The 23,728-nt window shown below is 26.1% G+C and overlaps 9 protein-coding genes across 9 annotated transcripts; 4 read left to right on the top strand and 5 right to left on the bottom strand.

The window, feature by feature from the left end:
- Positions 1–218: 218 nt before the first annotated feature.
- On the bottom strand, positions 219–1,995 carry T552_03127 (hypothetical protein; the record flags this gene model as incomplete). The annotated part of the gene is made up of 9 exons (XM_018371642.1): positions 219–316; positions 361–672; positions 717–805; positions 846–957; positions 1,000–1,075; positions 1,118–1,188; positions 1,230–1,403; positions 1,445–1,631; positions 1,690–1,995. The coding sequence occupies 9 exons, from the start codon at positions 1,993–1,995 to the stop codon at positions 219–221; spliced, it is 1,425 nt and encodes a 474-aa protein (XP_018224434.1).
- A 775-nt stretch (positions 1,996–2,770) lies between these two features.
- On the top strand, positions 2,771–3,687 carry T552_03126 (hypothetical protein). Its single transcript, XM_018371641.1, has 5 exons — positions 2,771–2,895; positions 2,943–2,958; positions 3,003–3,133; positions 3,179–3,308; positions 3,357–3,687. Exons 1-5 carry the CDS (start codon positions 2,817–2,819, stop codon positions 3,640–3,642), a joined length of 642 nt encoding a protein of 213 aa, XP_018224433.1. The 5' UTR covers positions 2,771–2,816; the 3' UTR covers positions 3,643–3,687.
- Positions 3,688–3,723: 36 nt separating this feature from the next.
- Positions 3,724–6,241, bottom strand: T552_03125 (GTP-binding protein LepA; the record flags this gene model as incomplete). Its single annotated transcript, XM_018371640.1, has 17 exons — positions 3,724–3,756; positions 3,798–3,879; positions 3,927–3,944; positions 3,988–4,070; positions 4,114–4,236; positions 4,284–4,344; positions 4,387–4,511; positions 4,555–4,749; positions 4,791–4,867; positions 4,913–5,039; positions 5,090–5,372; positions 5,424–5,474; positions 5,517–5,646; positions 5,687–5,765; positions 5,811–5,992; positions 6,042–6,124; positions 6,186–6,241. The coding sequence occupies 17 exons, from the start codon at positions 6,239–6,241 to the stop codon at positions 3,724–3,726; spliced, it is 1,788 nt and encodes a 595-aa protein (XP_018224432.1).
- Positions 6,242–6,608: 367 nt separating this feature from the next.
- On the top strand, positions 6,609–8,796 carry T552_03124 (hypothetical protein). Its single transcript, XM_018371639.1, has 8 exons — positions 6,609–6,712; positions 6,755–6,961; positions 7,009–7,347; positions 7,388–7,585; positions 7,635–8,404; positions 8,457–8,595; positions 8,642–8,665; positions 8,708–8,796. Exons 1-8 carry the CDS (start codon positions 6,665–6,667, stop codon positions 8,750–8,752), a joined length of 1,770 nt encoding a protein of 589 aa, XP_018224431.1. The 5' UTR covers positions 6,609–6,664; the 3' UTR covers positions 8,753–8,796.
- A 1,868-nt stretch (positions 8,797–10,664) lies between these two features.
- On the bottom strand, positions 10,665–12,341 carry T552_03123 (hypothetical protein; the record flags this gene model as incomplete). Its single annotated transcript, XM_018371638.1, has 4 exons — positions 10,665–11,320; positions 11,363–11,517; positions 11,569–11,649; positions 11,674–12,341. The coding sequence occupies 4 exons, from the start codon at positions 12,339–12,341 to the stop codon at positions 10,665–10,667; spliced, it is 1,560 nt and encodes a 519-aa protein (XP_018224430.1).
- Positions 12,342–12,706: 365 nt separating this feature from the next.
- T552_03122 (hypothetical protein) lies at positions 12,707–13,811 on the bottom strand. The gene is made up of 4 exons (XM_018371637.1): positions 13,774–13,811; positions 13,662–13,719; positions 13,171–13,617; positions 12,707–13,129 (listed from the first exon to the last, which is right to left on the bottom strand). The coding sequence occupies exons 2-4, from the start codon at positions 13,714–13,716 to the stop codon at positions 12,750–12,752; spliced, it is 882 nt and encodes a 293-aa protein (XP_018224429.1). The 5' UTR covers positions 13,717–13,719; positions 13,774–13,811; the 3' UTR covers positions 12,707–12,749.
- An 836-nt stretch (positions 13,812–14,647) lies between these two features.
- Positions 14,648–15,530, top strand: T552_03121 (D-tyrosyl-tRNA(Tyr) deacylase). Its single transcript, XM_018371636.1, has 8 exons — positions 14,648–14,735; positions 14,787–14,820; positions 14,872–14,900; positions 14,947–15,028; positions 15,076–15,125; positions 15,173–15,238; positions 15,291–15,409; positions 15,453–15,530. Exons 1-8 carry the CDS (start codon positions 14,693–14,695, stop codon positions 15,486–15,488), a joined length of 459 nt encoding a protein of 152 aa, XP_018224428.1. The 5' UTR covers positions 14,648–14,692; the 3' UTR covers positions 15,489–15,530.
- Positions 15,531–15,686: 156 nt separating this feature from the next.
- Positions 15,687–18,198, top strand: T552_03120 (hypothetical protein). Its single transcript, XM_018371635.1, has 7 exons — positions 15,687–15,855; positions 15,900–15,969; positions 16,010–16,084; positions 16,127–16,699; positions 16,750–16,844; positions 16,889–17,748; positions 17,792–18,198. Exons 1-7 carry the CDS (start codon positions 15,733–15,735, stop codon positions 18,150–18,152), a joined length of 2,157 nt encoding a protein of 718 aa, XP_018224427.1. The 5' UTR covers positions 15,687–15,732; the 3' UTR covers positions 18,153–18,198.
- A 1,766-nt stretch (positions 18,199–19,964) lies between these two features.
- Positions 19,965–23,024, bottom strand: T552_03119 (hypothetical protein). Its single transcript, XM_018371634.1, has 12 exons — positions 22,848–23,024; positions 22,737–22,798; positions 22,618–22,688; positions 22,495–22,575; positions 22,277–22,451; positions 21,799–22,230; positions 21,365–21,754; positions 21,135–21,318; positions 20,649–21,084; positions 20,400–20,606; positions 20,277–20,354; positions 19,965–20,233 (listed from the first exon to the last, which is right to left on the bottom strand). Exons 1-12 carry the CDS (start codon positions 22,976–22,978, stop codon positions 20,009–20,011), a joined length of 2,472 nt encoding a protein of 823 aa, XP_018224426.1. The 5' UTR covers positions 22,979–23,024; the 3' UTR covers positions 19,965–20,008.
- Between the last annotated feature and the right edge of the window lie 704 nt (positions 23,025–23,728).

Genomic DNA, 23,728 nt, shown 5'->3' with positions numbered 1-23,728 from the left:
GTTTATAACTATATTATTGAATATTTTATTTATTATCATTAGGGTTTTCTTTGTAAACCATTATGGTTATATTAATATTATCTAATAAAATTAAAGCATATTGTAGGATAAATGCTGGTAACTCGTCAGAAATGCATAAAATTTATTTAAAATATCAAATATTTCAATTTATTGTTTTCTATTTATAAGAAAATACCTATAGAAAAACCTAGAGATATTTAAACAGCAGCAAGCTCACATAAATATGTGCCAAAAAGCTTTATGCCCTGAACATAATTAGATCTATCCAATTTCTCGTTTATAGAATGAGGGCCATCTATAAAAATTAATGTTAATTAAATTTAATAATTAAAAATATACCATCTCCTCTCCCCATTGGCAATAAAAGAACATTTTTTTTCAAGCAAGATTCCATTGTTAATACAACAGGAATACTACCTCCTTCTCGTGTAAAATCAGGAGCTACACCATATATTTTTTCAATAGCTTTTGATGCTGCTCGATAATTCCAATGGTTTACAGGAGATAACCATGCTTTAGCGCCCTTATTAGGTTCAACACTAAGTACATTCTTGGACCCTAAAGTTGCAAATACTGACTCAAGGTGTTTCTTAACTAAAACTGTAACTTCCTCACAATCCATATCGGGCACTAAACGAATAGAAACCTTTCCTTTTAAACTAAATTAAAATACAAAATAGCTATTTTAAATATACCTGAAACTCTAGAAGGAATTACTGTTTTAATACCGGGTGATGAATACGCTCCTTCAATTCCATGAATAGAAAGAGAAGGATATCTCCATCTTATTCATTAGATAAAACTAGAAATATCTTAAATAATACCTATGCATTAAAGTACACCTTGTATTGTCATAAATTAATGTTTTAGATCCTAATGAATGTTCTATCTCTTCCATACTAATTGATATATTTTCGTAAAGAGCCTTCTCCTCAGCTAATGAAATTAGATAAAAATATTATTATAAATATAAATTACGTGTCAAAGGTTGTACTTTATCCATAATTCCAGGAATAAGTATAGATCCATTAGGCTTTACAAGAGATGATAACAACTAAGGAAATTAATAAAAAATAAAAATAAAAATAAAAAATACATAAATAAGATCAGTCATAGGCTCATAAGTAATACCACCAAAAATTCCAGAGTGAAGATCAGCCGGAGGCCCTAAAAAATTCAGAAAAGTAGAAAAATAAAAAAAAATCTACCAGTTATAGTGATAGTATAACATACTATACCTCTAAGCCCATAAGATAAACATGGCTTCTTAGTTCCGAGCCAATAATTATCACTAATGCAAATACAATCTACATTAGAAAAATATTTATCGGCTTCTTCTTGAATTAATTCATATAAACCAACTGACCCAGATTCCTCCATTCCTAAAAAAATCAGAAAATTATAGAAATGATTTGTAAAATACCTTCAAAACAAAAAACAAGATTTACGGGTATTTCAATATTTGCTTTCTGAAAAGCTTCAATGGCATTAAGCCATCCAATAAGAGGACCCTTATCATCTGTAGCGCCCCTTCCATACAAACGATCAGTTTCTTTACAATATACAAGCTTCCATGGATCTGTTCTCCAACCATCGCTAATTGAAGCAGGCTGAACATCAAAATGCCTAAGATATAAGATTCAACAATATATATATATATATATATACATCCCCATAAATAAGAACAGTTTTTTTATTCTTATCATATCCATATTTCCCAAAAAGAACAGGAGGAAGATCAATTTGTTCCCCATCTATAGTCTGGGTACCCGGATGTCGCTTCTCTGCATCAATACCAAGCTTTATCATCTCCTGATAAATAACATCCGCTACTCTAAAGACATCCGGTCGATTTGAAGCAGTGCAACTCACTGATGGAATTGATACAAGTTTCGAAAGTCGTTCAATAAAGTGTTCTTCCAAAGCATCAACACTTTCATTAATAATATTTATATAAATTAAACGCAACAACATACGTTTCAATAAACTTATCCAGAGATACCATTTTAAAGGACCAAAAGTTAATAAAAACGATATTTTTCAGTACCAAAATTAAAGACGGATATTAGCCGTTTAAAAATTAAAAATGCCGACATTATCAATTTTAGATTATTAAACATCTATATTACTATTAATTAAGTATTTTTAAAAAATGAAATTATACAAAAAAATAAGTTGAATTGATAAAAATAATGAATATTAGTATAAAACAAGGAACCAATGTTAAGAATATTGACATTTTGGCTGCTGAATATATTCTGAAATACGTGTTTTTTTAAAACAAAAATTCATTGTAAACAAGAGTTAAATGATATTTTTTATCAAAAAAAATACTATTTTAAATTGACTAGTTTTCCTTTTTTCTCCCATTTATAGCTATTTTTCAGAAATAAATAAATAATATTTATTATAAATGTATAATTCTTGAATAAAGAAGATTCCCTAGACTCTATTTAATATTTCAAATACTTTTTAATTTATTTTTATGCTTATTATTTTATAATATTTGTATTAAAATTTTTTAGCTCGTTTTAAAATTTAATTTTCATTTTAAACTCCAATATATTTTGCATGCCTTATTTTGATCTATTTATTTAATAAAAATACATTTTTAGCCATTTATTATACAATTTTTTTAAAAAATTCTTAAAAATATTAAAAACTTGCTAAAATGTCTTTATTTTAGCAAAAGATATTTTTATACTTAATCTTATTAAACAAAAATTATTCGAAGCAATATTTAAATGAAAATCTAAAGTTTTAATTATTTAACAATCAGGGTTAAAGGTTTACATATGACTGAAACAAATACAGCTCCTACACGGTCTACGTTATCTCTAAAGGGATCATCTAAGATTGTTAGTGAATTCTTTGGTTGATATGATTCTATTTTATTAAGTCTATCTAATTTTATATTCTAGAATACAGTATTAATAGGTAATAATTTATCTTAATTAAAATAATTTTTTAAAAAAAACAAGTATATTGTATCAGAGAGGAGTATATCCTGCAGATGATTTTAAAATGGTTAAAAAATATGGACTTAATATGCTGGTAACTACAGATACTGAAGTCAAGGCGTATATACGAAAGATAATAAAACAGCTTCATAGTAATTATTTTTTTTCTTTTAAAAAATGTCTAATATTATAAAAAGAATGGATAGAAGATGGGAAAATATCAAAACTAGTGATAGCCATTGTTTCAAAAGATACATTGGAAGTTTTAGAACGATGGCAATTTGATGTTGAAATATTCAAAGACGATAATGTGGAAAACAAGAAATTGTTGTACTAAAAGCATAAAAATGATTTATTTTTAATAAATATATATAGAACTAAGAACGACAGTGATGTAGAAAAATCGGAAAAAGAGATTCATACAGAAATTCAAGCAATTATTCGACAAATCACAGCATCTGTAACATTTCTCCCACAGTTTGAGGGGAGATGTACATTTAATGTTTTAGTATATACAGATTGTAACTCAGAGGTTCCTGATGAATGGGGTGACAGTGATGCACGTGAAATTAGTAATGCAGAACAAGTAAAACTACGAAGTTTTAGCACTGATATCCATAAAGTAGATTTGCAAGTAGCATATAAATTAGCAGATGATTAACTTGTATATACGTTTATTTAATTTTCTAGAGTGGAATTTAATATAAATATTAGATTAAATATATGATTTGAAGCGGTGATTCTATGTATATTTTTCCAAAAATCTTTGAAATACCTTTAAAATTTAGTGTAAGAAACATAATTAAAAATACATACAGTATGATCAACAATTACATTACCAATATCTTTTAATTTTTTTTTACCCTCTTTTTGTTTAGATAAAAGTTTCATTTTGCGACTAATTAGCATTAAAATTCTAAATGGACATAATTTATTATTTTATACGTAATATCTCCTCCATAACTTTTATAATTAATGAAAAAATAAAATAAATAGTATTACAAACCATTTAGCTGTTACAGCTTTTTTTAACGGTTTTATTGTTTCGCGAGCTATAATTCTATTTTCTACCACTGCTTGTATTATTACCTATATTTTTTAATCCTTTTCGAAATTAATAAATCTAGTAAACCTCAAATAACTGCTTTTTAATTAAAGATTTCAAATGCCTGACAAACTCTTTTCCTTTTGCATTTATTTGACTTCTATGTAGTATTGTAGAAAGCGCATCAATGGGACTACCATTGATTAAAAGCTAATAGCGTTAAATAATAATTTAAGATAAAACAATATAGATAAAACCTTTATTTTAACTAAATCGGCCACTTTATAGCCAATAATTCTATAATCCAATGTAGCATATCTATATAAAATAAATATTACTTAAAATAATAGATAATATTACCCTTTTGTAAGACCTTTAAGTTTTTCAAAAAAGTCATCAATTAGCAAAACCATAGGAATATCATATTTTAGAATACAATTCTCTTCAGAAGGAAATATCATTTCCTTTCGAATACCTCTATTATTCTAATAATATCAATATATAACAATTAAAGATTTACAAATATACTTCACATAATTCAATAACATCACCCAAATATTCAAACGGAAACGCCATAGTAACTTCCGCTACAGGCTCTTCTAAATTCAAAATGTCACGTTTCAAATCTATAATATCAGGAAATAACGATGGATTTGAAATCATTTTTTCTTTTCCATTTTTATATATCAATTTAAAAGGAACAGTAGGAGATGTAACAATTATCTAAATATTACGTTAAATCTTTATTAATAAAATTACCATACCTCTTCATTATATTCATTTTTTAACCTATCTTTAAATACAGATAAATGAAGAGTTCCCACAAAACCAATGCGCCAGCCTAATATTAAATTAAGATGTAATTCAACATTTTTTAAAATAAAACCTTGACCCAACGCACTAGATGACTCTTTCTCCACAAATACAGACCTATCATTTAACAGCAGATGTTTAATACTTTCATTTAATTTTTGAAAATTATTTGCATCTACAGGAAAGGCGCCAACAAATATCTATTTATCAAAATTAACCTTTTATAATATTCTAAAAAGGAAAACCACACAGTAGGCTTAAATTCCTTAAATCTAGGTAAAGGATTGACATTTTTACCCACATGATAAAATGTATCCCCTATATAAGATTCCTCACTATTCTTCATGCCCAATATAACATAGCCAACTTGCCCAGCCTTAAGTAATTCTGTAGAAACTCTGTCAGGATACATTATTCCAACATCGGTAACATTATATTTTAAACCAGTACAAATACTTTGAATCTTATCTCCTTTACGCAAACAGCCATCATAAACCTTAACTAAAATAATAACACCATCAAAGGGATCATACCTATCATTATGCATAAATAACTTCAAATCATATTTAAATAATAAAAATTACCAGCTATCTATAAGAAAACATTTCAAATCATTCATTAAAGATCCTTTAGGCCTTTAAAAGTCAACAAAAATAAAAAAAACTAAGAAAAAATACGGAGGTATTTTATCAACAATATTAGGAATAATTTTTTCTATACCCGTTCCTTTTTTTGCAGAAACAAACATAACATCTTCTGGAACTATATTGAATGTTTGCTTCAATTGACTTAAAATTTTCTCTGGCTCTAAAAATTATAGATAATTAATATAATAATTAGCATTTACCTGAATTAGGCATATCAATTTTATTTAATACTGGCAAAATAACTAATCTTCTAGATAACGCAAGCTGGTAATTAGCGACCTAAACAAGCTATTAAAAATAAAAAAAACCACTCAATAAACAAACCGTCTGAGATTGAATACCTTGAGAAGCATCAACAAGCAATAAACATCCATCACATACAGCTAAACTATGATCAACCTCTGTTCTAAAATCAACGTGTCCAGGAGTATCAATCAAATTAAGAAGATATGTTTCCCCCCTATAATCATACAACATACTACACACTTGCGCCTTAACAGTAATCCCTTATCATACATATTATAACTCCTCTCCATACAAATAAACCCTAAATACCTCTTTCTCGTTCAACTTTCAATTTATCCAAAACTTGTCGGTTCCTCCATGATTCAGATATCGTTCCTGTAATTTCTAACAGCCTATCACTTACTTAAACCCCTAATCAACCCTCTGTCCACCAAACAATAAAAAATATTTTACATGTTGACTTTCCATGGTTTATATGTGCAATAATCGCCCAATTCCTTATACTTCATCCTTTAACCGAACAACTCATAAAATACAATTTTAATACTTCGAATTCTCAATATTTCTTATCTTCTTGACAACATCTCTATCTTTTTCACAGCACGTTCCTATGTTTTTACCTATCTTAAATTAAAATATTCCTCAAAAACAAAAACCAAGCAAAATACGAAAAATATAGCAAATATTAACACTGTTAGCCCTCAAAAAATACAAATTCCTCCTGTTAAACCCGTATTTTTTGCCCAAAAACAGCCTTTTCATCCATTCAATATAGACTGGATAGACTGGAGGTTAAGCGGCGGTCGCTAACAATCTTAAAATTATTAAGAAAAACATAAAATATTAAGTTAAAAAGTTAAGAAATTTTTAAAAATAGTCAAGAATAATAAGAAATTTCTTAAGAAAACTAATATAATAAGAACAATCTTAAGATGACTGCTCGTAAATTACAGGCCGAGGTGGATAAAACATTAAAAAAGGTAGGAAATAGTAATAATAATTAGATAACTAAGGGTATTCAGGTTACAGAAGGGGTAGCAGCCTTTGAAAGTATTTATGAGAAGATGCAGTCAGCAAGTAATCAGTCTCAAAAGGATAAACTTGAGGGTGATCTAAAAAAAGAAATTAAAAAGCTTCAAAGAATGAGAGATCATATAAAAACATGGGCGTCTAGTAATGATATTAAGGACAAAAAGCCTTTGCAAGAGAATAGGAAACTTATAGAGATGGTTTTTTTGATATTATTTTGATAAACATATCTGATATGATTAATAAGCAAATGGAACGATTTAAAGCATGTGAAAAGGAGATAAAAACAAAGGCTTTTAGTAAAGAGGGGCTACTTGCAGGATTGAAGTTAGATTCAAAGGAGAAAGAGAGATTAGAGACGAGTCATTGGCTTTCTTCTATGGTTGATGAGCTCGAGAGACAAATTGAGCAATTAGAAATAGAATCGGAAATATTACAAGGATCTTTAAAGAAAAAGAATAAGGATTATATTAAATCGGAAAGGTTGGATCGTGTTGAACATTTGTTAGAACGTCATAAGTGGCATCAAGATAAGCTTGAATTAATTTTGAGGCTGCTTGAGAATGGAAATTTACAAACAGAACAAGTATAGCATTTAATATGAATAATATGTCCTAATTATTAAGGTTCTTTCTATTCAAGAGGATATTAAGTATTATGTTGAATCGAACCAAGATACCGATTTTACAGAAGATGAAAATATATATGACGATTTAAATCTAAGTGAAATATTTGGACGAACTTTGGATAATGAAATAGATTCATCCTTAGAAACGCAATCATTAGCAGATGAAACATCTCCTTGTACTCAAAAAGATAAGGATGTAAGCATTAAAATAAGCGTTAGTAAAAGTATAATTTACCGATTTTTAGGAAAGAACCAAGTCGACAGAATCTTTAAGTACAGTATCATCATACAAAGCTAAATCTAGATCGCCTATATTAGTGAATGCAAGTACTCCTCAAAATACTAATGGAACGACAAAAGCATTACAATCTAAAACACAAATTGATGCTTTAAAGCAATTATCTACAATATATTCATTAAACACTAATACGGTATTTCCTTCTTCATCATCTGATGCAAAAGAATCTACTGTAGCATCTTCAGCATCACAAGAAGCATCTCCTGTGACATCTTTTTCTAATCCTCAACACGAATTAATAAAATCATCTGATATACAAGAAACAACAGATGAATATCAGGAAAAAAATATATTGGAACCATTGGAAAATACAGATAGCTCTTTAGAAGCATTGCCGCATGAAATACCTATTGATATATCTCCGGTAGAAAAATCATCTATCGAATCTCAAACGCACACTTCGAGCTTAACAGATCTGTCAAAATTTCCACATTATCTTAAAGATTTGGTTTCATCATTAAAAACTATCAAACAAAAAACTCTAAATCCTCCACCAATATCCATTATACATCGTCTTTTGGAAATATCTTTTACAACTGCACCGGAACCTGTAAATTCAGAATCTCCAAAATATTATACGCCATCTGAACCATATCCTGTTCCACCATACTATCCACAAGTACCTCCTGCAATATTCGATTCTCCAGAATTATTTGAAAAGATTGATATTGACGCATTATTTTTTGTTTTTTATTATCAGCAAGGAACATATCAACAGTAAGTTTATCTTAATCATTGAACAAATGCATCATACTTATAATATTAAAAGATATTTAGCAGCAAAAGAATTAAAAAAGCAAGCATGGAGGTTTCATAAAAAGTATCTTACATGGTTTCAAAGACATGAAGAACCAAAAATAATTACAGATGAATACGAGTCAGGAACCTATAGATATTTTGATTTTGAGGTAAATCTAAAATAATAAAATATAATAACTAATATAAAAAACATAGGGCGCATGGGTACAACGAAAAAAGGTAATATTGCAAATTTTCATGCAATCATTAATTATTATACAGCCAGATTTTAAATTCCAATATGTATATCTTGAAGATGAAGACTAATATATTAAATACTAGCAATTATTCAGATACTTTTCATACATCTAAAGTTAAATCATAATATTATTTTTTTAAAAAAAAAAATTTACAAAATTCCAATTAATAAAATTAAAAAGATTGAAACGCGTCAGAATATACCAACTGCCTGCTTTAATGGTACTTGCCCAAATAAGCTAGAGCTCATCGAGATCTCTTTTTTTCTGCTTTTTTCCAAAGAAAAAAACCAAAAATCAAAAGATACTAATCCTCCAAAAAAAAGCAGAGGTACTTCTACACATCATCCACGTTAAGCTTTATGGCACGATTAAAAACTCTAAACTAGATATATACTATTTACATGATCCTGTAGAGTTCTAAATAATAATTAACAAATCTAAAATACATCTTTTAAAAGTGTCTTACGGTCGTTAATTTTTTATCGTAACTTTTGTGACCTTAAATATTGAGTCGTCGGAGCTTAAAAATATTTAGTAGTTTGTAGGAAATATTAGTAAAAATGTAGTTGTTTATTAGGGTTAAGTGCCTGTTTATATTGACATATATTTTAATTAACTTTAATTTGTTTTATGAGTAATTATTATTTGGAAAATAAATATTATATATAATTTTATTTTCTAAAATTAATGATATAATCCTCTTAAATATGTAATTATTATAAATTGAATAAATAAGCTTTGAAAAAGCAATTTCTTTTTTTAATATATAAAACTGTTTAATATAGTCTCGTTTTAGAGTATCAGAGGACTATATTATTTATTATGATAGCTAGAATATGCAATATCTTACCAACAAAATAGATCTGTATTTATTCATTTTTTTAGATAATCTGGTAACATATATTTAAAAACACTGCCGTTAGAAAATTAGAATCGTTATTTATATTATTTATAAATGAATGAAATTTGTCTTTTTTATCATTATTAATTATTCCAAAAATTTTCAAAATGTTCTTTTTGAGTATTTAGTTTCTAAGAATCATTACAAGACAATTCATCTTTTTTTATCGTATAAGAATGCATTATTTGTATATTTGACCATAAAATATGTAACATTTGGGAAAATTGTTTAAATCATTGAGAAAATGATTTTAAAGAAATTCGTCCGTCTTTTTTTTGTACTTGATAGTCTGTATAAAAACCTATTCTTTTCCGTAAAACATTCTTGATTTTAATATTATATCAATTCCTTTTAATCTTATTTTTATAATCTTACAATTTGATTAGATCAGCCTTTTTAGATTCTTTTATTAAATAAAGAAATATATATTTATAATTCGAATGTTCTTAATAATTAATTTAATCCCTATATATATTTTTATGTCTTTTCTAGAATATTTCATGTATACTTTAATCTTTATATTTTATATAAGTCCTCAATTTTTTATTATAGAATAAAATATAACCTTATTATATAGTAAATGTAATTTGAATTTAAAAAATAAATTTTTAGTCATGAATATTTTAAAAATGAATTTTAGATTCTCTTTTTTTGAATAAAGTTAAAAATACACCCTGAATTGTTTATGACAATAAGATTTGACAATGCTTCTGAAACCCTATCCTCTAGTGAATTTAAAGATAGAAGCACCTTTTTGAAAAAAAAAATATAAAACTATCAAATGCAAAATATTTCTTGCTAGAAATCAACTTTCACATATTCTTTCGACAAAAGTTATAGTTAATATTTCTTAATTAACTATTTAGTATAAATATTATTATATCCAATACGCAGATATCTTTCTATGTTTTAAACATATTTAACATTTTAATATTAGTTTAATTATATAGAATTTTGATTTATAAGGTTTTATTTTGTGTTTTTGCTAAATAATATTGCTTGTATAACGTTTTTAAGGAATCCCTTTCTTTATATACACTACTTTAATGTTAATAAATATTAAGATAAAATACAATTTCTACCATATAAGAAGTAATGAACCCGCAATTACTATACTAATCAACATGTCCGATATTGTAACAATAGAATGTGTTTTTAATCGCATAAAATAGCCTATAAAAATAGAATAAAAAAAAACAGTTTTTGAAGGAAAAATTAATGAAATTACTAAGACCTCAAAATAGTGATAAATATAAACAGAACACCAAATAGCCCTTGCACTGAGATTAATCATATTAATGAAAATTACACCATTTGCACCCAATTCAAAATAGTTTAAAAAAAAATATCCCATAAACATAAGTAATCCAGAAAAAAAAAACATCCAATAACTTTGCCTTTTAATATCATTTGATGTAGCAACAGCTTGCACAAATGCTTCTGTTATTCCATTCATAGCCATTATAGGAATATAAAAAATATATAATTTCAAAACAGACGGTGCATGTGTTTTACTCCATTTTAAACCTGCAACTATCTTTATAAAAGCTACACAATATAATGGACCAAAAATTATAATAAATATCCCAAGAATTATGTATAATTTTATAATAGCAAATAATATACTCTGAGCTAACAAATAACTATCTTTATCTTTTCTTGAACAGAGTTTTGAAAAAAGATTCCTCGACAATTCTTCAATTGGATTAAATATTAATCTTGCAATAAGAGACCCTAGAAATATTAAAAATAAATTAAAAAATAGAAACACAAAACCATAATTTACAACTAATGCATAAACTCCTTGATCAAAATCCGTCATGTACCATGTTACAAGAATTCGATCTCCTTCTGTTAAGATATATTTAAACAACGATTGAGCAGTTATAGTAATTGCTAATATTAAAGTAGGTCGATGGAAAAGATATACCCTTATAAAAACTTTAGTAAATAAAAAAAATAACGAATTTTATAAAACATACTTTTTATCATATGGGGAATAAATCTTTTTCGGAAAAAAACACAAATTTTTTTGTGAGCGATTTAACAGTAAAATGAAATAACTTAAAAATAATATTATACTATACCCTAGTCGTCCTAAAGCAAATGGAAGTGCGCCATAGTTTTTAATGTCACCATTCAAAGTATACCAATATGCTAATATAAATGTTATGATGCATTTCATAAATATTGCAAAGGCTTCAGAAATAGCTCTAATTTTATATAAAAAATTCTGTTGCACAAGAATAAATAAAGGTTCGACAAAAATCTCAATTACTGCAGAAAATGCATATAAAAAAAGAGATCCTTTGAAAATAAGTTGTTTTTTTGTTGAATCATTAGCAAGCCGTATATAAGAAAAAAAAACTATTATAGAAACTAGAATACTAATAGGAATCGGAATATAAGCCAAATTAACCGATCCCTGATTTATAACATTTTGATAATCATCTTCAATAACCCCTTTTTTACTGTTTACAATTTCTCTCTCTTTGCTCTGTTTCAAAATATCTTGACGTTGTAAAGCTACTCTAAAACCTTCACGAGATAAAAAAAGGATAGCAGAAATAATTAATTCTATCTGGACCATTTCAAATCCAAATATCTCAGGAGTAACCATTCTAACAATCAATTGATTCAATATAAATGTAATTAATCTAGAAAAAAGTTGCAAACTAATAAGATATGATATGTTGATAATAGGGTTAACTAGAAAATCTGGTGCCGACTGGGACTTATTTTTAATGGCATCCATTTAATATATTCCTTAATATTTTCTTTTTCTTATAACCTTAAATCCATCATTTTTAAAACTTCTTGTATAGTCAATTTTAAGATTTCACGAAGGCTCTAAAAATAAAAAAAAAGAACATATTTGTTGAAAATCCTTATACAAAAAATATTCCAATAATAGAATAAGATAATATATTAAAATTAAAGCGTTTAAATATTATAGCCCAAAAACTTGACAATAAAATTTCTATTTTAATATACAACATTTAAGAAGTATATGTTTAAGTTATAAAGAGGGTGTTATCCAGTAATATCAAAAATAGAATTCCATATATCATATCCAACAAAAACTGTTTTCAAAAAAATAATATCAATTATTTATAATTTTGCTTCATCATAAAAATCGAAAAGTGAAATTATTCAGATCAAATTATATATTGGAGACATTATCGGTATTAGAAAGTAGTCGTTTAACTTCTGTGCCTAAAAAAGTTTGTTTTAAGGAGACATACTCTGGATCTGAGCGCTGAGTAAAGATCTTTGAATTATCTGATAAAGTCAAAACAGGTAAAGAAGTCTCGCAGTAATCCACATTGACAAGATCAGCGTAAGAAACAAAACTAAGTGAAGTTTCTCTAGTATATAAAGAAGATGTATAAGATGTTAAAGAATCTTTTGGTTGAAATGTATCGGATGAAAGTGCAGGAGAACATAAACGTTTGATACTAACGATTTCGATATTATCCATGTCAGTAGAATCATTTAAAATCTCCATGCTAGCATCTAAAACAGTAGGTACATGATTATCCACTAAAAAATATAAAAAAAATAAAAAATAAAAAAAATTATACCCATGCGCTGCTGGTGAGTAGAATCTATTAAATTTATTTTATAAACGGACGGCGTAAACGATATAGAAGTCGATGGAGAAGCTAAAGATGAATAATCTACTGAGCGTTCAAAAACATGTGACTTGTCAAAAATTGAACTATTAGGAGAAGCATAATGAATATTTTCATAAATACGAGAAGGCGAATGTATTGATGCTGGATAATAAATAGTTGTATCGACACTGATTTTTGGAATACTGGTATTTTTTATATCTTTGTCTAATTTCGGTGTCCCAAAAAGCATTCCTTCCTTTTTATTTTGACAAATACGTTTAAAAAATGATTTTTTTTTTATCTCATATGAACATTCAGATAATGATTCTGCTAGCGCTATTTTTTCTGCTTTCAACCCATTTATTTTATTAACTATTTTTCTGGAACTCTTCTCTAAATCAGTTGAAATATTATCTATATCTTTAATTAGTTCCAAGTTAAATCTTAACATAACATACTGTCTAGCTTTGATCCAGATGTTTTTTTAGTCTTTTTTTTCCCCCAAAAAGTCATAAACTATTAATTCAATTTCAATATCTATTTAGAAAAAAAATAATAAGGTTTATCTACTTCTTTTTATATACTTTTCTTAAAATATTTCATCAATTTGTGTACCGGGTAAACGGTCGAGTTAATACTTTCGATAAGTCTAAGACAGCAGTTTAAATATGATAGAATTTAGATGTTTATTTTTTTAAAAATAAAGTATTCCAAAGAGAATTAGTTTTTTTTGTTAATGCATATATAATATTGAAACTAAGATATTAATGTATGTTTTCAATTTATTAAATATAAAAAAAGATAAAGGTTTATTTTATTGATATTACATAACGAAATAGAAAATAATAATGTTTTATTAAGATTTTTATTTTTTCATAGTTTAATATAAGACCATAAACTTGCATGGATTAATTTGATGTTTAAAGGCTATTTTTAAAATAAATGTTTTATATTATTTAAAAAAATATTATTATTATGAGTTATTAAATTTTTAATTTAACATTTTTTTAAAAAAACCTCTGTATTTCTATAATTTTTCAATTACGTAATGACAATAAATAGGACCAATTTCTTGTATTTATTTCTTCAAAAAATCTTGATAGATAAATTTTTAAAATATCGTACTTTGTGTGCTTAAAATCACAAAGCTGTTAAATCATCGTTTAAAATAAATGTTATTAGAAATTATCTTAATATTATTATCCTAAATTCAATAAAATAATAGAAAATATTAGATTTAAATTGGTTCAATATAAATAAATATTTAAAAAAATATACAATTTCTACAAAAATATTTAACATTTTTTAAGTATAAATCAAAACAATCGATTTTTCTTGACATAATATCACGCTTTAAAACGAACTGGAATATGACATGTTAAATATCTAATTTATACAGAAAAACATAAAAAATATTTAAATAATTTTTGTAAATATATAGAAATTAAGATTTTTATCGAAGTTTGAATTTTAAAGAAAACAAACAGCAATGCGCACTGTTATACAAAGAGTGACTAGTGCAAATGTTACTGGTATTAATAATATCTTCCTTATAAATATTTAAATACCTATATAATAAATAGTAAATAATCAAAAAATTTCATCTATATCTCAAGGGTACATAATGTTTTAAAGAATGCTTAGATTTATGAAAATTTACTAAAATAGTTTGGTTGTGCTTATTGGTATAAGTAAAGGTGGATATAAGTGTTTACTATAATATCAGTAGTCTTAAAGAAATAGATGATACAAGCATGGATGCAGATAATCTTGTTAAAACAATTACAAAATTAAAAATATTTGATGAATTGAAAGACGGCGAACAGTATTTTCCAATAACGTACTTTTTTTTGATAATTCATTGAAAAATAGAAAAAGATGGAGTCAAACTATTAAAGATATTCAGGGAGAAATTTTATGTGGTAGATAACAGTACAAATTGTCTTAAATATTCTTAATATTTATTGAGTATCTCAATTTACATTACAAGCTAAATTAAAAAAATCAAAACCTGATTTTCATACAGCGGCAAAAGGTATATTATTATCTCAATCTTTCGAAACATTAGTTTTTAAATAATCTACAAGGGCCAGAGGCAAAGATTTTATATACAGAAATATTAGATAAATTTCGGAAAATATTAGGTGAAGATAAAATTAAAGATGGCATTTTTGGCGCAATGATGGAAGTTCATCTAGTAAACGACGTAAGATTTACATATAACAAATTTTATTTATCATCTAAAATAGGGTCCCGTAACTATAAATTATGATACACGAATATAATATATCTTCTCATCTACATATATAATCTATTTATTCTTTCTTAAATATTTTTAGCTTTTAAGTGTTTTCTAAATATATTGTTTTTTTGTTATAATTTTTTTATTTGTTTTTATATATAATTGTTTTTTATCAATTTCCTTATTTTAACGGATCTTAATGTTAAAAAAGATATCAAAAAGTATAAAAAATCGATTATAATAAGGTCTTAACGGAGGCTATATATTCAAAGAAAATCCTAAAGTTTATGGTAAGTGAAGATATTCCGAAAGAAAGCACGAATCCTTTTTCTCCGGCATATACGTACTATACACAAGAGACAGATGAAACAGTCAAGGCAACTATCCGAAGAAATAGAACACTTTCTACGGTATTATATTGAAGAGATTGAGGATAATACTTATGAGAGAGAAGGCCCAGACATATTTGAATATTTTGCCATCAACTAATTATAATCCTTCAATTCGCCGGAGAGCATCTCATGGTTTGTTTATACTTTTTTTAAGAAGAAGACTAATAAATAGATGAAAACAATACGGTTCCTAGGAGATTTTTGATAGATGTTGAGAATACAATGGAGGTTCTATTAAAAAACGAAGGTAGCTTTATAAAGTATTTGTGTTTATATAAATTTTAAGTAGATACTGATGGAAATATGCAAATAACTATAGAAGATTCTGGACCCAAGGTTCTAACGCTCGGAACGGTTAATTCTAGTGGAATTAATCATTTTGATATTCGGGGGACATATATGCTTTCAAATCTACTTCAAGAGTTAACTTTGGCAAAAGACTATGGTCGATCATATGTATTATTAGATGAAAGAAGATTAAATGAAAACCCGGTATCTAGACTATCAAGACTTATTCGAGAGACCTTTTGGGATGATTTAACTCGTAGAATTGATTCTAGTATGTTGGAAATTGTTTGTATGGATACGAAAAGTTTGGGATCTAAAGTTCCTCGTATATACGTTCCTCATACGGAAAAGGATATTTATGAATATTATGTTTCGGCCTCTAAGGCGAAACCTCATCTTGGTCTAGTAGTAGAATATTTGCCACCGGTGATTACAGAGGAATGGATGAGAGACAGTAATGAAAAACCTGGTCTTTTAGCTTTAGCAATGGAAAAGTATATTAATAGCAATGGTGTTGAGGATTTAAGGGGAGTTCCTTTTATAGTTCCTGGCGGAAGGTTTAACGAAATGTATGGTATGATTTGGATGCATTTTTATTATCCTATGTTTATATATATGTATTAGGATGGGATTCCTATTTTGAAGCACTCGGTCTCATTGTTGACGGCAAGGTTGACATTGCAAAGGGGATGGTTGAGAATTTATCATTTGAAATTGACGTTAGATTACTTATACCCTAAACTATTAAGCTAATATAATTTAGCATTACGGTATGATCTTAAATGCTAACAGAACCTATTATCTTTGTCGATCACAGCCACCATTTCTTACAGATATGGCATTAAGCGTATATGATAAAATAAGCCATAGGCCAGATTCATTAGACTTCCTTAAAAGAGCATTTCAATCTGCTATTAAAGAATACTATACCGTTTGGACTTCTCCTCCGAGAATTGATCCTGTAACAGGCCTTTCGAGATATAGACCTACAGGTTTAGGAATTCCACCAGAAACAGAAGCGAGTCACTTTATGTATATTTTGGAACCTTATATAAAAAAATACGAAATGACATATGAGGAATTTCAATATGCATATAATTATCAAAAAGTTCATGAACCAGAATTAGACGAATATTTTCTGCATGATAGAGCTGTGCGTGAAAGTGGCCATGATACATCATCTAGACTAGAAAAAAATTGTGCCAACTTAGCTACTATTGATTTAAACTCACTTTTATATAAATATGAAACAGATATTGCGGATGTTATAAAAAAATATTTTAATGACAGATTCGTTATGCCAGATGGGAAAATTGAATCAAGTGCTATCTGGGTAGAACGAGCTATAAAAAGACGAGAAGCAATTGATAAATATTTATGGAATGAAGAAAAAGGCCTTTATTTTGATTATGAAACTGTAAATAATTTCCAAAGTGCATATGAAAGTGCTACAGCATTTTGGGCTTTATGGGCTGGCTGTTCTAATCCTAAGCAAGCTGCTTTGTTGATGGAAAAAAATTTCAAAAAATTTGAATGTTTAGGTGGGTTAGTTGCGGGCACAAAGCAATCAAAAGAACGCATCCAGTCAAAAAAATCAAATCGTCAATGGGATTATCCATATGGGTATATGAAAAAAGTTTTGTTTAATTTTTTTAAATATTTTTAGTTGGGCTCCTCAACAAATACTTGCTTGGAAAGGATTAATGAAATATGGCTACGAGAACCAAGCGAAAAGAATAATTTATCGCTGGCTTTATACCGTTACTAAATCATTTGTTGACTTTAATGGGGTAGTTGTCGAAAAATACAATATTACTAATGAAGTGGATCCTCATAGAGTTAATGCAGAATATGGCAATCAAGGTATCGATATAAAGGGTGTAGCTAGAGAAGGATTTGGCTGGGTAAATGCTAGCTTTAGTATTGGATTAACATATTGTGACACACATATGATACGTGCCCTGGGAATGTGTACGCATCCAAATATTTTTTTCAAAAACAATAAATATCCAGATAAATTTAAATAGTAATTATTAACATCTAACATAACATCGTGATTTGATTCGAATTATTAATATATAGCAGCGTTATATATCCTATAGGTTAAGGTTTAGTTTCAATGTCATACGATATCACAAAAAAGCATGACTAGTATTTGTTTATAACGTTTTTTATTATTTTTTTAATTCATTATGTTTGATTATAGAATAATTTTCCGAAGCTTATATTTAGCTTTAAACATTAAAGGAATTAGACATCTATATTCTTTAATCAAATTTAAAATATTAGAATAGGATAAAATTTTCACGACTGTTTATATTGCTGTATAATAGATTGCATTAAAGTTGGTTTCTTTTATAGTATGACGGTTTTAAAAATTTAAAATTTTACTTGATTTATAAAGAATCTTATTGTCCTAAAAATTATTAAAAAGTAAATTATATCTATAGATTTGAATAATATGCTTTTGATGATATAATTTCATAGAAATGTTCAAATTTAAAATAGTAACAAAAATAATCATTAAGACTCAAATCCACTAAAAATATCTATAAATTAGGGAAAATAAATAACTTTGATATTTAGATAAACATATTTTGAGTTAATAATTATATTTGTAATTAAAAATTATTCATAAATTTAATGCAAAAATATTAATGAAAATATATTACTCTACTTATTATAAATTCAAAAACTTTTTAATATATATTTAAATAATTCTAAGTTGATATTACATAATATAAATTTCATTAATTTTTCCAAAAAAATCTTAGCTTTATTTTTTATAATCCATTTAAAAAACATATATTACTGATTTATTAAGTACAATAAATTTGCATGTATATGCGCATTAAGAATATTTCTAAAAAAATACAAAAATTCATTTTAAAAAATACATTAATCAAGTTTTCATTACAAAAGAACTAAAGATAATTTTTTAAATCAATTCAATACATTATATTCTATAAAAATTCTTAAAAAATTTTTAATTTCAAGAATATTTATTAAAGCATAAACTTGAGAAATTCTGTTTTATAAAACTTTTTAGAATTATTATCAAAATATATTAGGTTTCCTGAAAAAGATTCTAAACTTTATCTATGTTTAGACAAAATATTGGAATAGTATATAATTATGACGATTCTTATACAAAATGAATTTTATTAAATAAAAAAAATAGTATAAATACTCAAAAATCTAAAAAAATGAACAAAAAATAACACAAAAGCCATCTAGAAAAAATTAAACAAGATATATGTATACAATTGACTTTATATTTCTCATTAACTTTCTCACGCGGCATTAAAATCTAGACAGTAAAAAAATAATTAGCTAATCTTAAATAAAATAAAATTTTTATTATCTAAAATTATTAAATTAGTTGCTCAAGCAATAACAATGCATAAAAAATCATAGATCTAAAAATATTGATATTAATATATAAAAGTTATCATATTACAAAAAATAAAAATGAAATACTAAGTATTTAAAAATCAATAATTATAATTTCTAAATACTAGCAATTCATCAATTCATATAATCTTATTTATAATAATATATTGGACTTAAAGATGTCTAAATTGAAATATTTATAAGAAAAATTATTCATCTATTTATCCGTAATATTTTTCTAACTAAAAAAAAGATTCCCCTAATTTTTATATTAACCATTTTTGATTAGTTTTATTAAACCAAGCTTTAATTTACATACGAACACGTGCAAAAGATAAATACATAAATAAATTATACAATTTAAATATTTTTATTTATATTAAATTTTCAAGCAATTATTTCAAAATAATAAATTTTCACAAAAACGTTTAAAATATATACTATTAAGCTAATAGAGTTCATTATATAGTTTATATTTTTCTATATGCCTTTATTTAATATGTTTCTTTGATACATGATAATATTCATTATAATTTAAACGAACACCAAGAAATCTCATTTCACTATCTGACTGATATACAAGATCTCCTAAAAACATAATGACATGAGTATGAAACTCTTTTGCAAGACTATTTAATTTTTCAATAATAAGTCCAGGATCATCAGGTGTTTTAGTATTTAATGAATCTAAATTTAAATCTTTATTTATATGATCCTATAAATATCAATTATATTTCCATAAAAATAAATATTTATACTTTTGTTTCTGATTTCGCCTTAAATGTTGTATGATATTTTTGGATATATTCTGTTAGAGAATAAGTATAGAAATGGTCCTAAAATTTTTAGAAAAAAAAATTCCTAAAATATTATTATCAAACCAAAGTTTCTTTAAAAAATAATATAATTTTTAGAATTTCATGTAATTGAGATAAAAGTGAACCTTCTTTTCCTATTTTTCCAGACCCTAGTAAACCTTTATGTGTTATGTTCATTGTATATTGCGCATGAGCTTCAATTAATGTATCAAGTGTGCAATCAGATTTTGAAATAGAAGAATAAAACACATCCCAAGACGATTCAATAACCTTTATCAATCAATATTTTAAAAAATAAAAGATCTTAAAAACCTCAAATAAAATATAATATTGAAGCTGACATATGAAATGAATCATTTCTGCATTTGCACACCTTACTCTCTGCCATTGTCTATATAAAGGTCCTTGCATGTGTCGCAAAATCTCTCGCTCGCCTGTTATACTTTTTTTCCATGAATTGCTAAGTGCAAATTCCACTCTTTTTAGCCTCCAAAGAAAATTAAACACTTTAAGATATTGTCTAGTGCAACGGGGAGTAACAATTACGTCAACAGGAGAGTCTACTTTATATTCTAAAGTAAATATATCCCATCCAATTTCTCCATGTGATCTTTCAAGCATACGTGCATCTAATCGCCTAATTATATCTGGTGAATCAAATTGAGCATTTGATTCTCTTATAGCAGATTCTAAAGTAGCAGTGAGATTATGCCGATATAACATATTTGCAGGCTTGTCTAAAGTTAAACTATAATACTATTAACTTAAATTCGTATTTTTTTAAAAATGAAAGATTGCCTTAAAGACTCCATAAGAAAAGCAATAAAATCTCCTTGTCCTAATAAAAGATATTTCTTCAAAGCATTTAAATGATCAAAAAACGAAAATCTTGTAGACATTAATCCTATTAAACGAGAAGAAGTAGTCAAATAAGCAGCATCAATTGAGTGTTCAAGAAAATCTATATCGCCATAAATCAAATCTAGTTCTTATCAACAGTATGAAAAAATTAATATAAAAAACGTAACCTTTCATCGAAGCTTTACTATGTTGTTGTACCCATTCATCATCATCGCAGCCATGTCGTATAAAATTTAAGCTTTTTCCAATTAAAAAAACTTTCCTAGCTAAATTTTCGGATATAAAATTTGGAAGCATATTTAAATCTAATACATATTTCCCCTCCCAGACAATGTTAATAGAACTTTGCAATTTTAACTTAGTATCAATTCCTTTATCAACAACAAAAAATTCTTGAAAAGGATCTAAAAGTTCTCCATCATAGATCCATTTTATTAGCATATCATAAAATGGTTTTCTCAAAGATTCTATAAGTTTTTCTGAAAATTCATGGACGAAAGGATCTCCATGAGAAGAAAATTCGAGGATACAATTAATAAGTTGTCCTCCTTTTAAGTCTAAATAATTCAATATATTTCCCATATTTGTCGAAATACAATACTTTTGCAATTTTCTACCATTAACGCCATTAATCGAAGTGCCATAGAGGCTTCTCTTGTCCATATAATAATTCTTTTTAAAGTTACAGAACGCATTTTTAATTGATCATCAGGCAATAATAAGTCCTTCCGAATTTCTACTTCCAGAGTAGATACTAGGTTTAAATATGCAGACAATTCTTGATCTAAGCATGAAAAAAAACTTTGTTTAATAAGTCCAATACTCTTTTTTATATTATGAGAAAATGAAATAAAAGTAAAAAGTTGTTTATAAAGCAATCCAAGTTCAACAATATGACATAACAAAGAAGCGACAGTGAATGGAAGCTTTGGTGATATAGTTGCGGATCCTTCATTAGAAAATCTAACGCTTGATGAACTTATTCCCTGTAAAATAAAAGAAATATCCTTCAGAAGTGTAGATTCAGATGCATCTAAAATGATTTATTAAACAATATATCAATATTTCAAAAAATATACCATAATTTTGAGATACAATTAAAGGTGCTTTTAAAAGAAGGGATCTAGGGGTTGAATTTTTGGGTCTTGAACTACTTAAAGCTGTAGTAAAATTAGATGATATCGCTGAAAAAAAGCTTTCAGAATCTGTAGTGTCTTCATAAAAATTCATACGAGAAAAAGAATTCTTAACATTCTTGAAAAATTAATCCAAAAACATATTTAATAAATTTCTAAACCTCCACTTTTGCCGGTATATAAGATGAATCACAAATACTATAAAGAAATTGCAGAATTTCGGCTTTTTTCACCAAAATATCCTAAAATAAGACCAAATTTATATAAAATTTTTAAACTCTTACTTGACATTGAAGTCGAGAAAATAAATTAATAAATCTGATTGCATTGTCAGAAGTTGAGTTCTCACGAAGCACTGTATTCTTATAAGAAAAATTGCCTTAATATTGATGAAGTTTCATACATTTTTTCTTTATAGCATCTGAGACTATAACAATATCATAATTTTTACAAGTATAAATTGAACTATATAAAAAATTGTTAAAAATATAAAACATAAAATCAATAAACAAACGCGTCTAAGATTTTTTCACATATTAATAAAATATTTTCAAAATTCTCTAATGATTGCGGATCATCAGGCTGTCTAGAAATATAATAAGAAACCAATCGGTATAACGCATTCGCCTTTCTAGTATTTGACATAAAAATTACATAAAATCATCAAGCACGCTACATGCTGCAAGATGATACCAATTATTCCAGAAAATATTTATAATATAACTTTGTTAATAAGATGTTTAAATATGAATTCATATTTCGACAGTAATTTTTATTTAAAAATACGTTTAATGCAAGAAAAAGACAAATAAAATAGAAACATCATTATTACTTAAATAAATTTCTAAAGCATAATTGAAAATTAAATATGTATACAAATGTTATAGCATTTCTTATCGTTTTTTATATTTGTAAATATGATTAAATTTAATATTATTAACAAAAATATTTTTTGTATTAGGAGATATTTTGTGTCTTTATATGTTTACAATTTTCTAAATTTATAAACAAACTAAATTTTATCCATATCATTAATCTTTATATGATCTAGAATAAATTTAAAAAAGGCATAATTTTTTTTAAATATCTATAAATAATTTTGGCGATTTACTTGATCAATATTATAAAACCTGTATATAGTTTACTTTTACAAAACAATTCATGATATAAATTTAAATTATTTTTAAAAAATATGGAACTAATTCATAATAAAATCCTGTAGTATTATAATAAAAATATATTCTAACAATTCGATTTGAATAAAACTAATTAAAACAATCATTAAAAACAAATTACTAGTATTATTTGAAAATTCGCTCAAAATTCATAAAATTAAGAAATAAGATTTTTAATTTATCATATACAAATATTTCTATAATATAAAGTATTAAATAC

Source organism: Pneumocystis carinii, assembly GCF_001477545.1.
Source record: "Pneumocystis carinii B80 chromosome Unknown supercont1.15, whole genome shotgun sequence".
In the NCBI taxonomy this organism is placed as follows: domain Eukaryota; kingdom Fungi; phylum Ascomycota; class Pneumocystomycetes; order Pneumocystales; family Pneumocystaceae; genus Pneumocystis; species Pneumocystis carinii.
Note: the sequence above shows the minus strand (reverse complement) of the source record. Positions and strands in the feature narration are given on the sequence as shown.

What these genes read in the sequence shown, in the direction of transcription:
- T552_03126 (XM_018371641.1), top strand. Translation starts at nt 2,817, where the DNA reads ATGACTGAAACAAATACAGCTCCTACACGGTCTACGTTATCTCTAAAG. An exon ending in GATAATAAAACAGCTTCATA is followed by an intron (nt 3,134 to 3,178) that starts GTAATTATTTTT and finishes TATTATAAAAAG; the next exon opens with AATGGATAGAAGATGGGAAA. An exon ending in AATGTGGAAAACAAGAAATT is followed by an intron (nt 3,309 to 3,356) that starts GTTGTACTAAAA and finishes AAATATATATAG; the next exon opens with AACTAAGAACGACAGTGATG.
- T552_03124 (XM_018371639.1), top strand. Translation starts at nt 6,665, where the DNA reads ATGACTGCTCGTAAATTACAGGCCGAGGTGGATAAAACATTAAAAAAG. An exon ending in CAGCAAGGAACATATCAACA is followed by an intron (nt 8,405 to 8,456) that starts GTAAGTTTATCT and finishes TAATATTAAAAG; the next exon opens with ATATTTAGCAGCAAAAGAAT. An exon ending in ATAGATATTTTGATTTTGAG is followed by an intron (nt 8,596 to 8,641) that starts GTAAATCTAAAA and finishes TAAAAAACATAG; the next exon opens with GGCGCATGGGTACAACGAAA.
- T552_03122 (XM_018371637.1), bottom strand. Translation starts at nt 13,716, where the DNA reads ATGACTTTTTGGGGGAAAAAAAAGACTAAAAAAACATCTGGATCAAAG. An exon ending in ATCTGGATCAAAGCTAGACA is followed by an intron (nt 13,618 to 13,661) that starts GTATGTTATGTT and finishes TTAAAGATATAG; the next exon opens with ATAATATTTCAACTGATTTA. An exon ending in TACTCACCAGCAGCGCATGG is followed by an intron (nt 13,130 to 13,170) that starts GTATAATTTTTT and finishes TATATTTTTTAG; the next exon opens with TGGATAATCATGTACCTACT.
- T552_03121 (XM_018371636.1), top strand. Translation starts at nt 14,693, where the DNA reads ATGCGCACTGTTATACAAAGAGTGACTAGTGCAAATGTTACTG. An exon ending in GAATTGAAAGACGGCGAACA is followed by an intron (nt 15,029 to 15,075) that starts GTATTTTCCAAT and finishes ATTGAAAAATAG; the next exon opens with AAAAAGATGGAGTCAAACTA. An exon ending in TTTTCATACAGCGGCAAAAG is followed by an intron (nt 15,239 to 15,290) that starts GTATATTATTAT and finishes ATAATCTACAAG; the next exon opens with GGCCAGAGGCAAAGATTTTA.
- T552_03120 (XM_018371635.1), top strand. Translation starts at nt 15,733, where the DNA reads ATGGTAAGTGAAGATATTCCGAAAGAAAGCACGAATCCTTTTTCTCCG. An exon ending in ATTTATCATTTGAAATTGAC is followed by an intron (nt 16,845 to 16,888) that starts GTTAGATTACTT and finishes AATATAATTTAG; the next exon opens with CATTACGGTATGATCTTAAA. An exon ending in CAATGGGATTATCCATATGG is followed by an intron (nt 17,749 to 17,791) that starts GTATATGAAAAA and finishes AAATATTTTTAG; the next exon opens with TTGGGCTCCTCAACAAATAC.
- T552_03119 (XM_018371634.1), bottom strand. Translation starts at nt 22,978, where the DNA reads ATGTCAAATACTAGAAAGGCGAATGCGTTATACCGATTGGTTTCTTAT. An exon ending in TGTGAAAAAATCTTAGACGC is followed by an intron (nt 22,799 to 22,847) that starts GTTTGTTTATTG and finishes TTTTTTATATAG; the next exon opens with TTCAATTTATACTTGTAAAA. An exon ending in AATATTATATTTTATTTGAG is followed by an intron (nt 20,607 to 20,648) that starts GTTTTTAAGATC and finishes TGATTGATAAAG; the next exon opens with GTTATTGAATCGTCTTGGGA.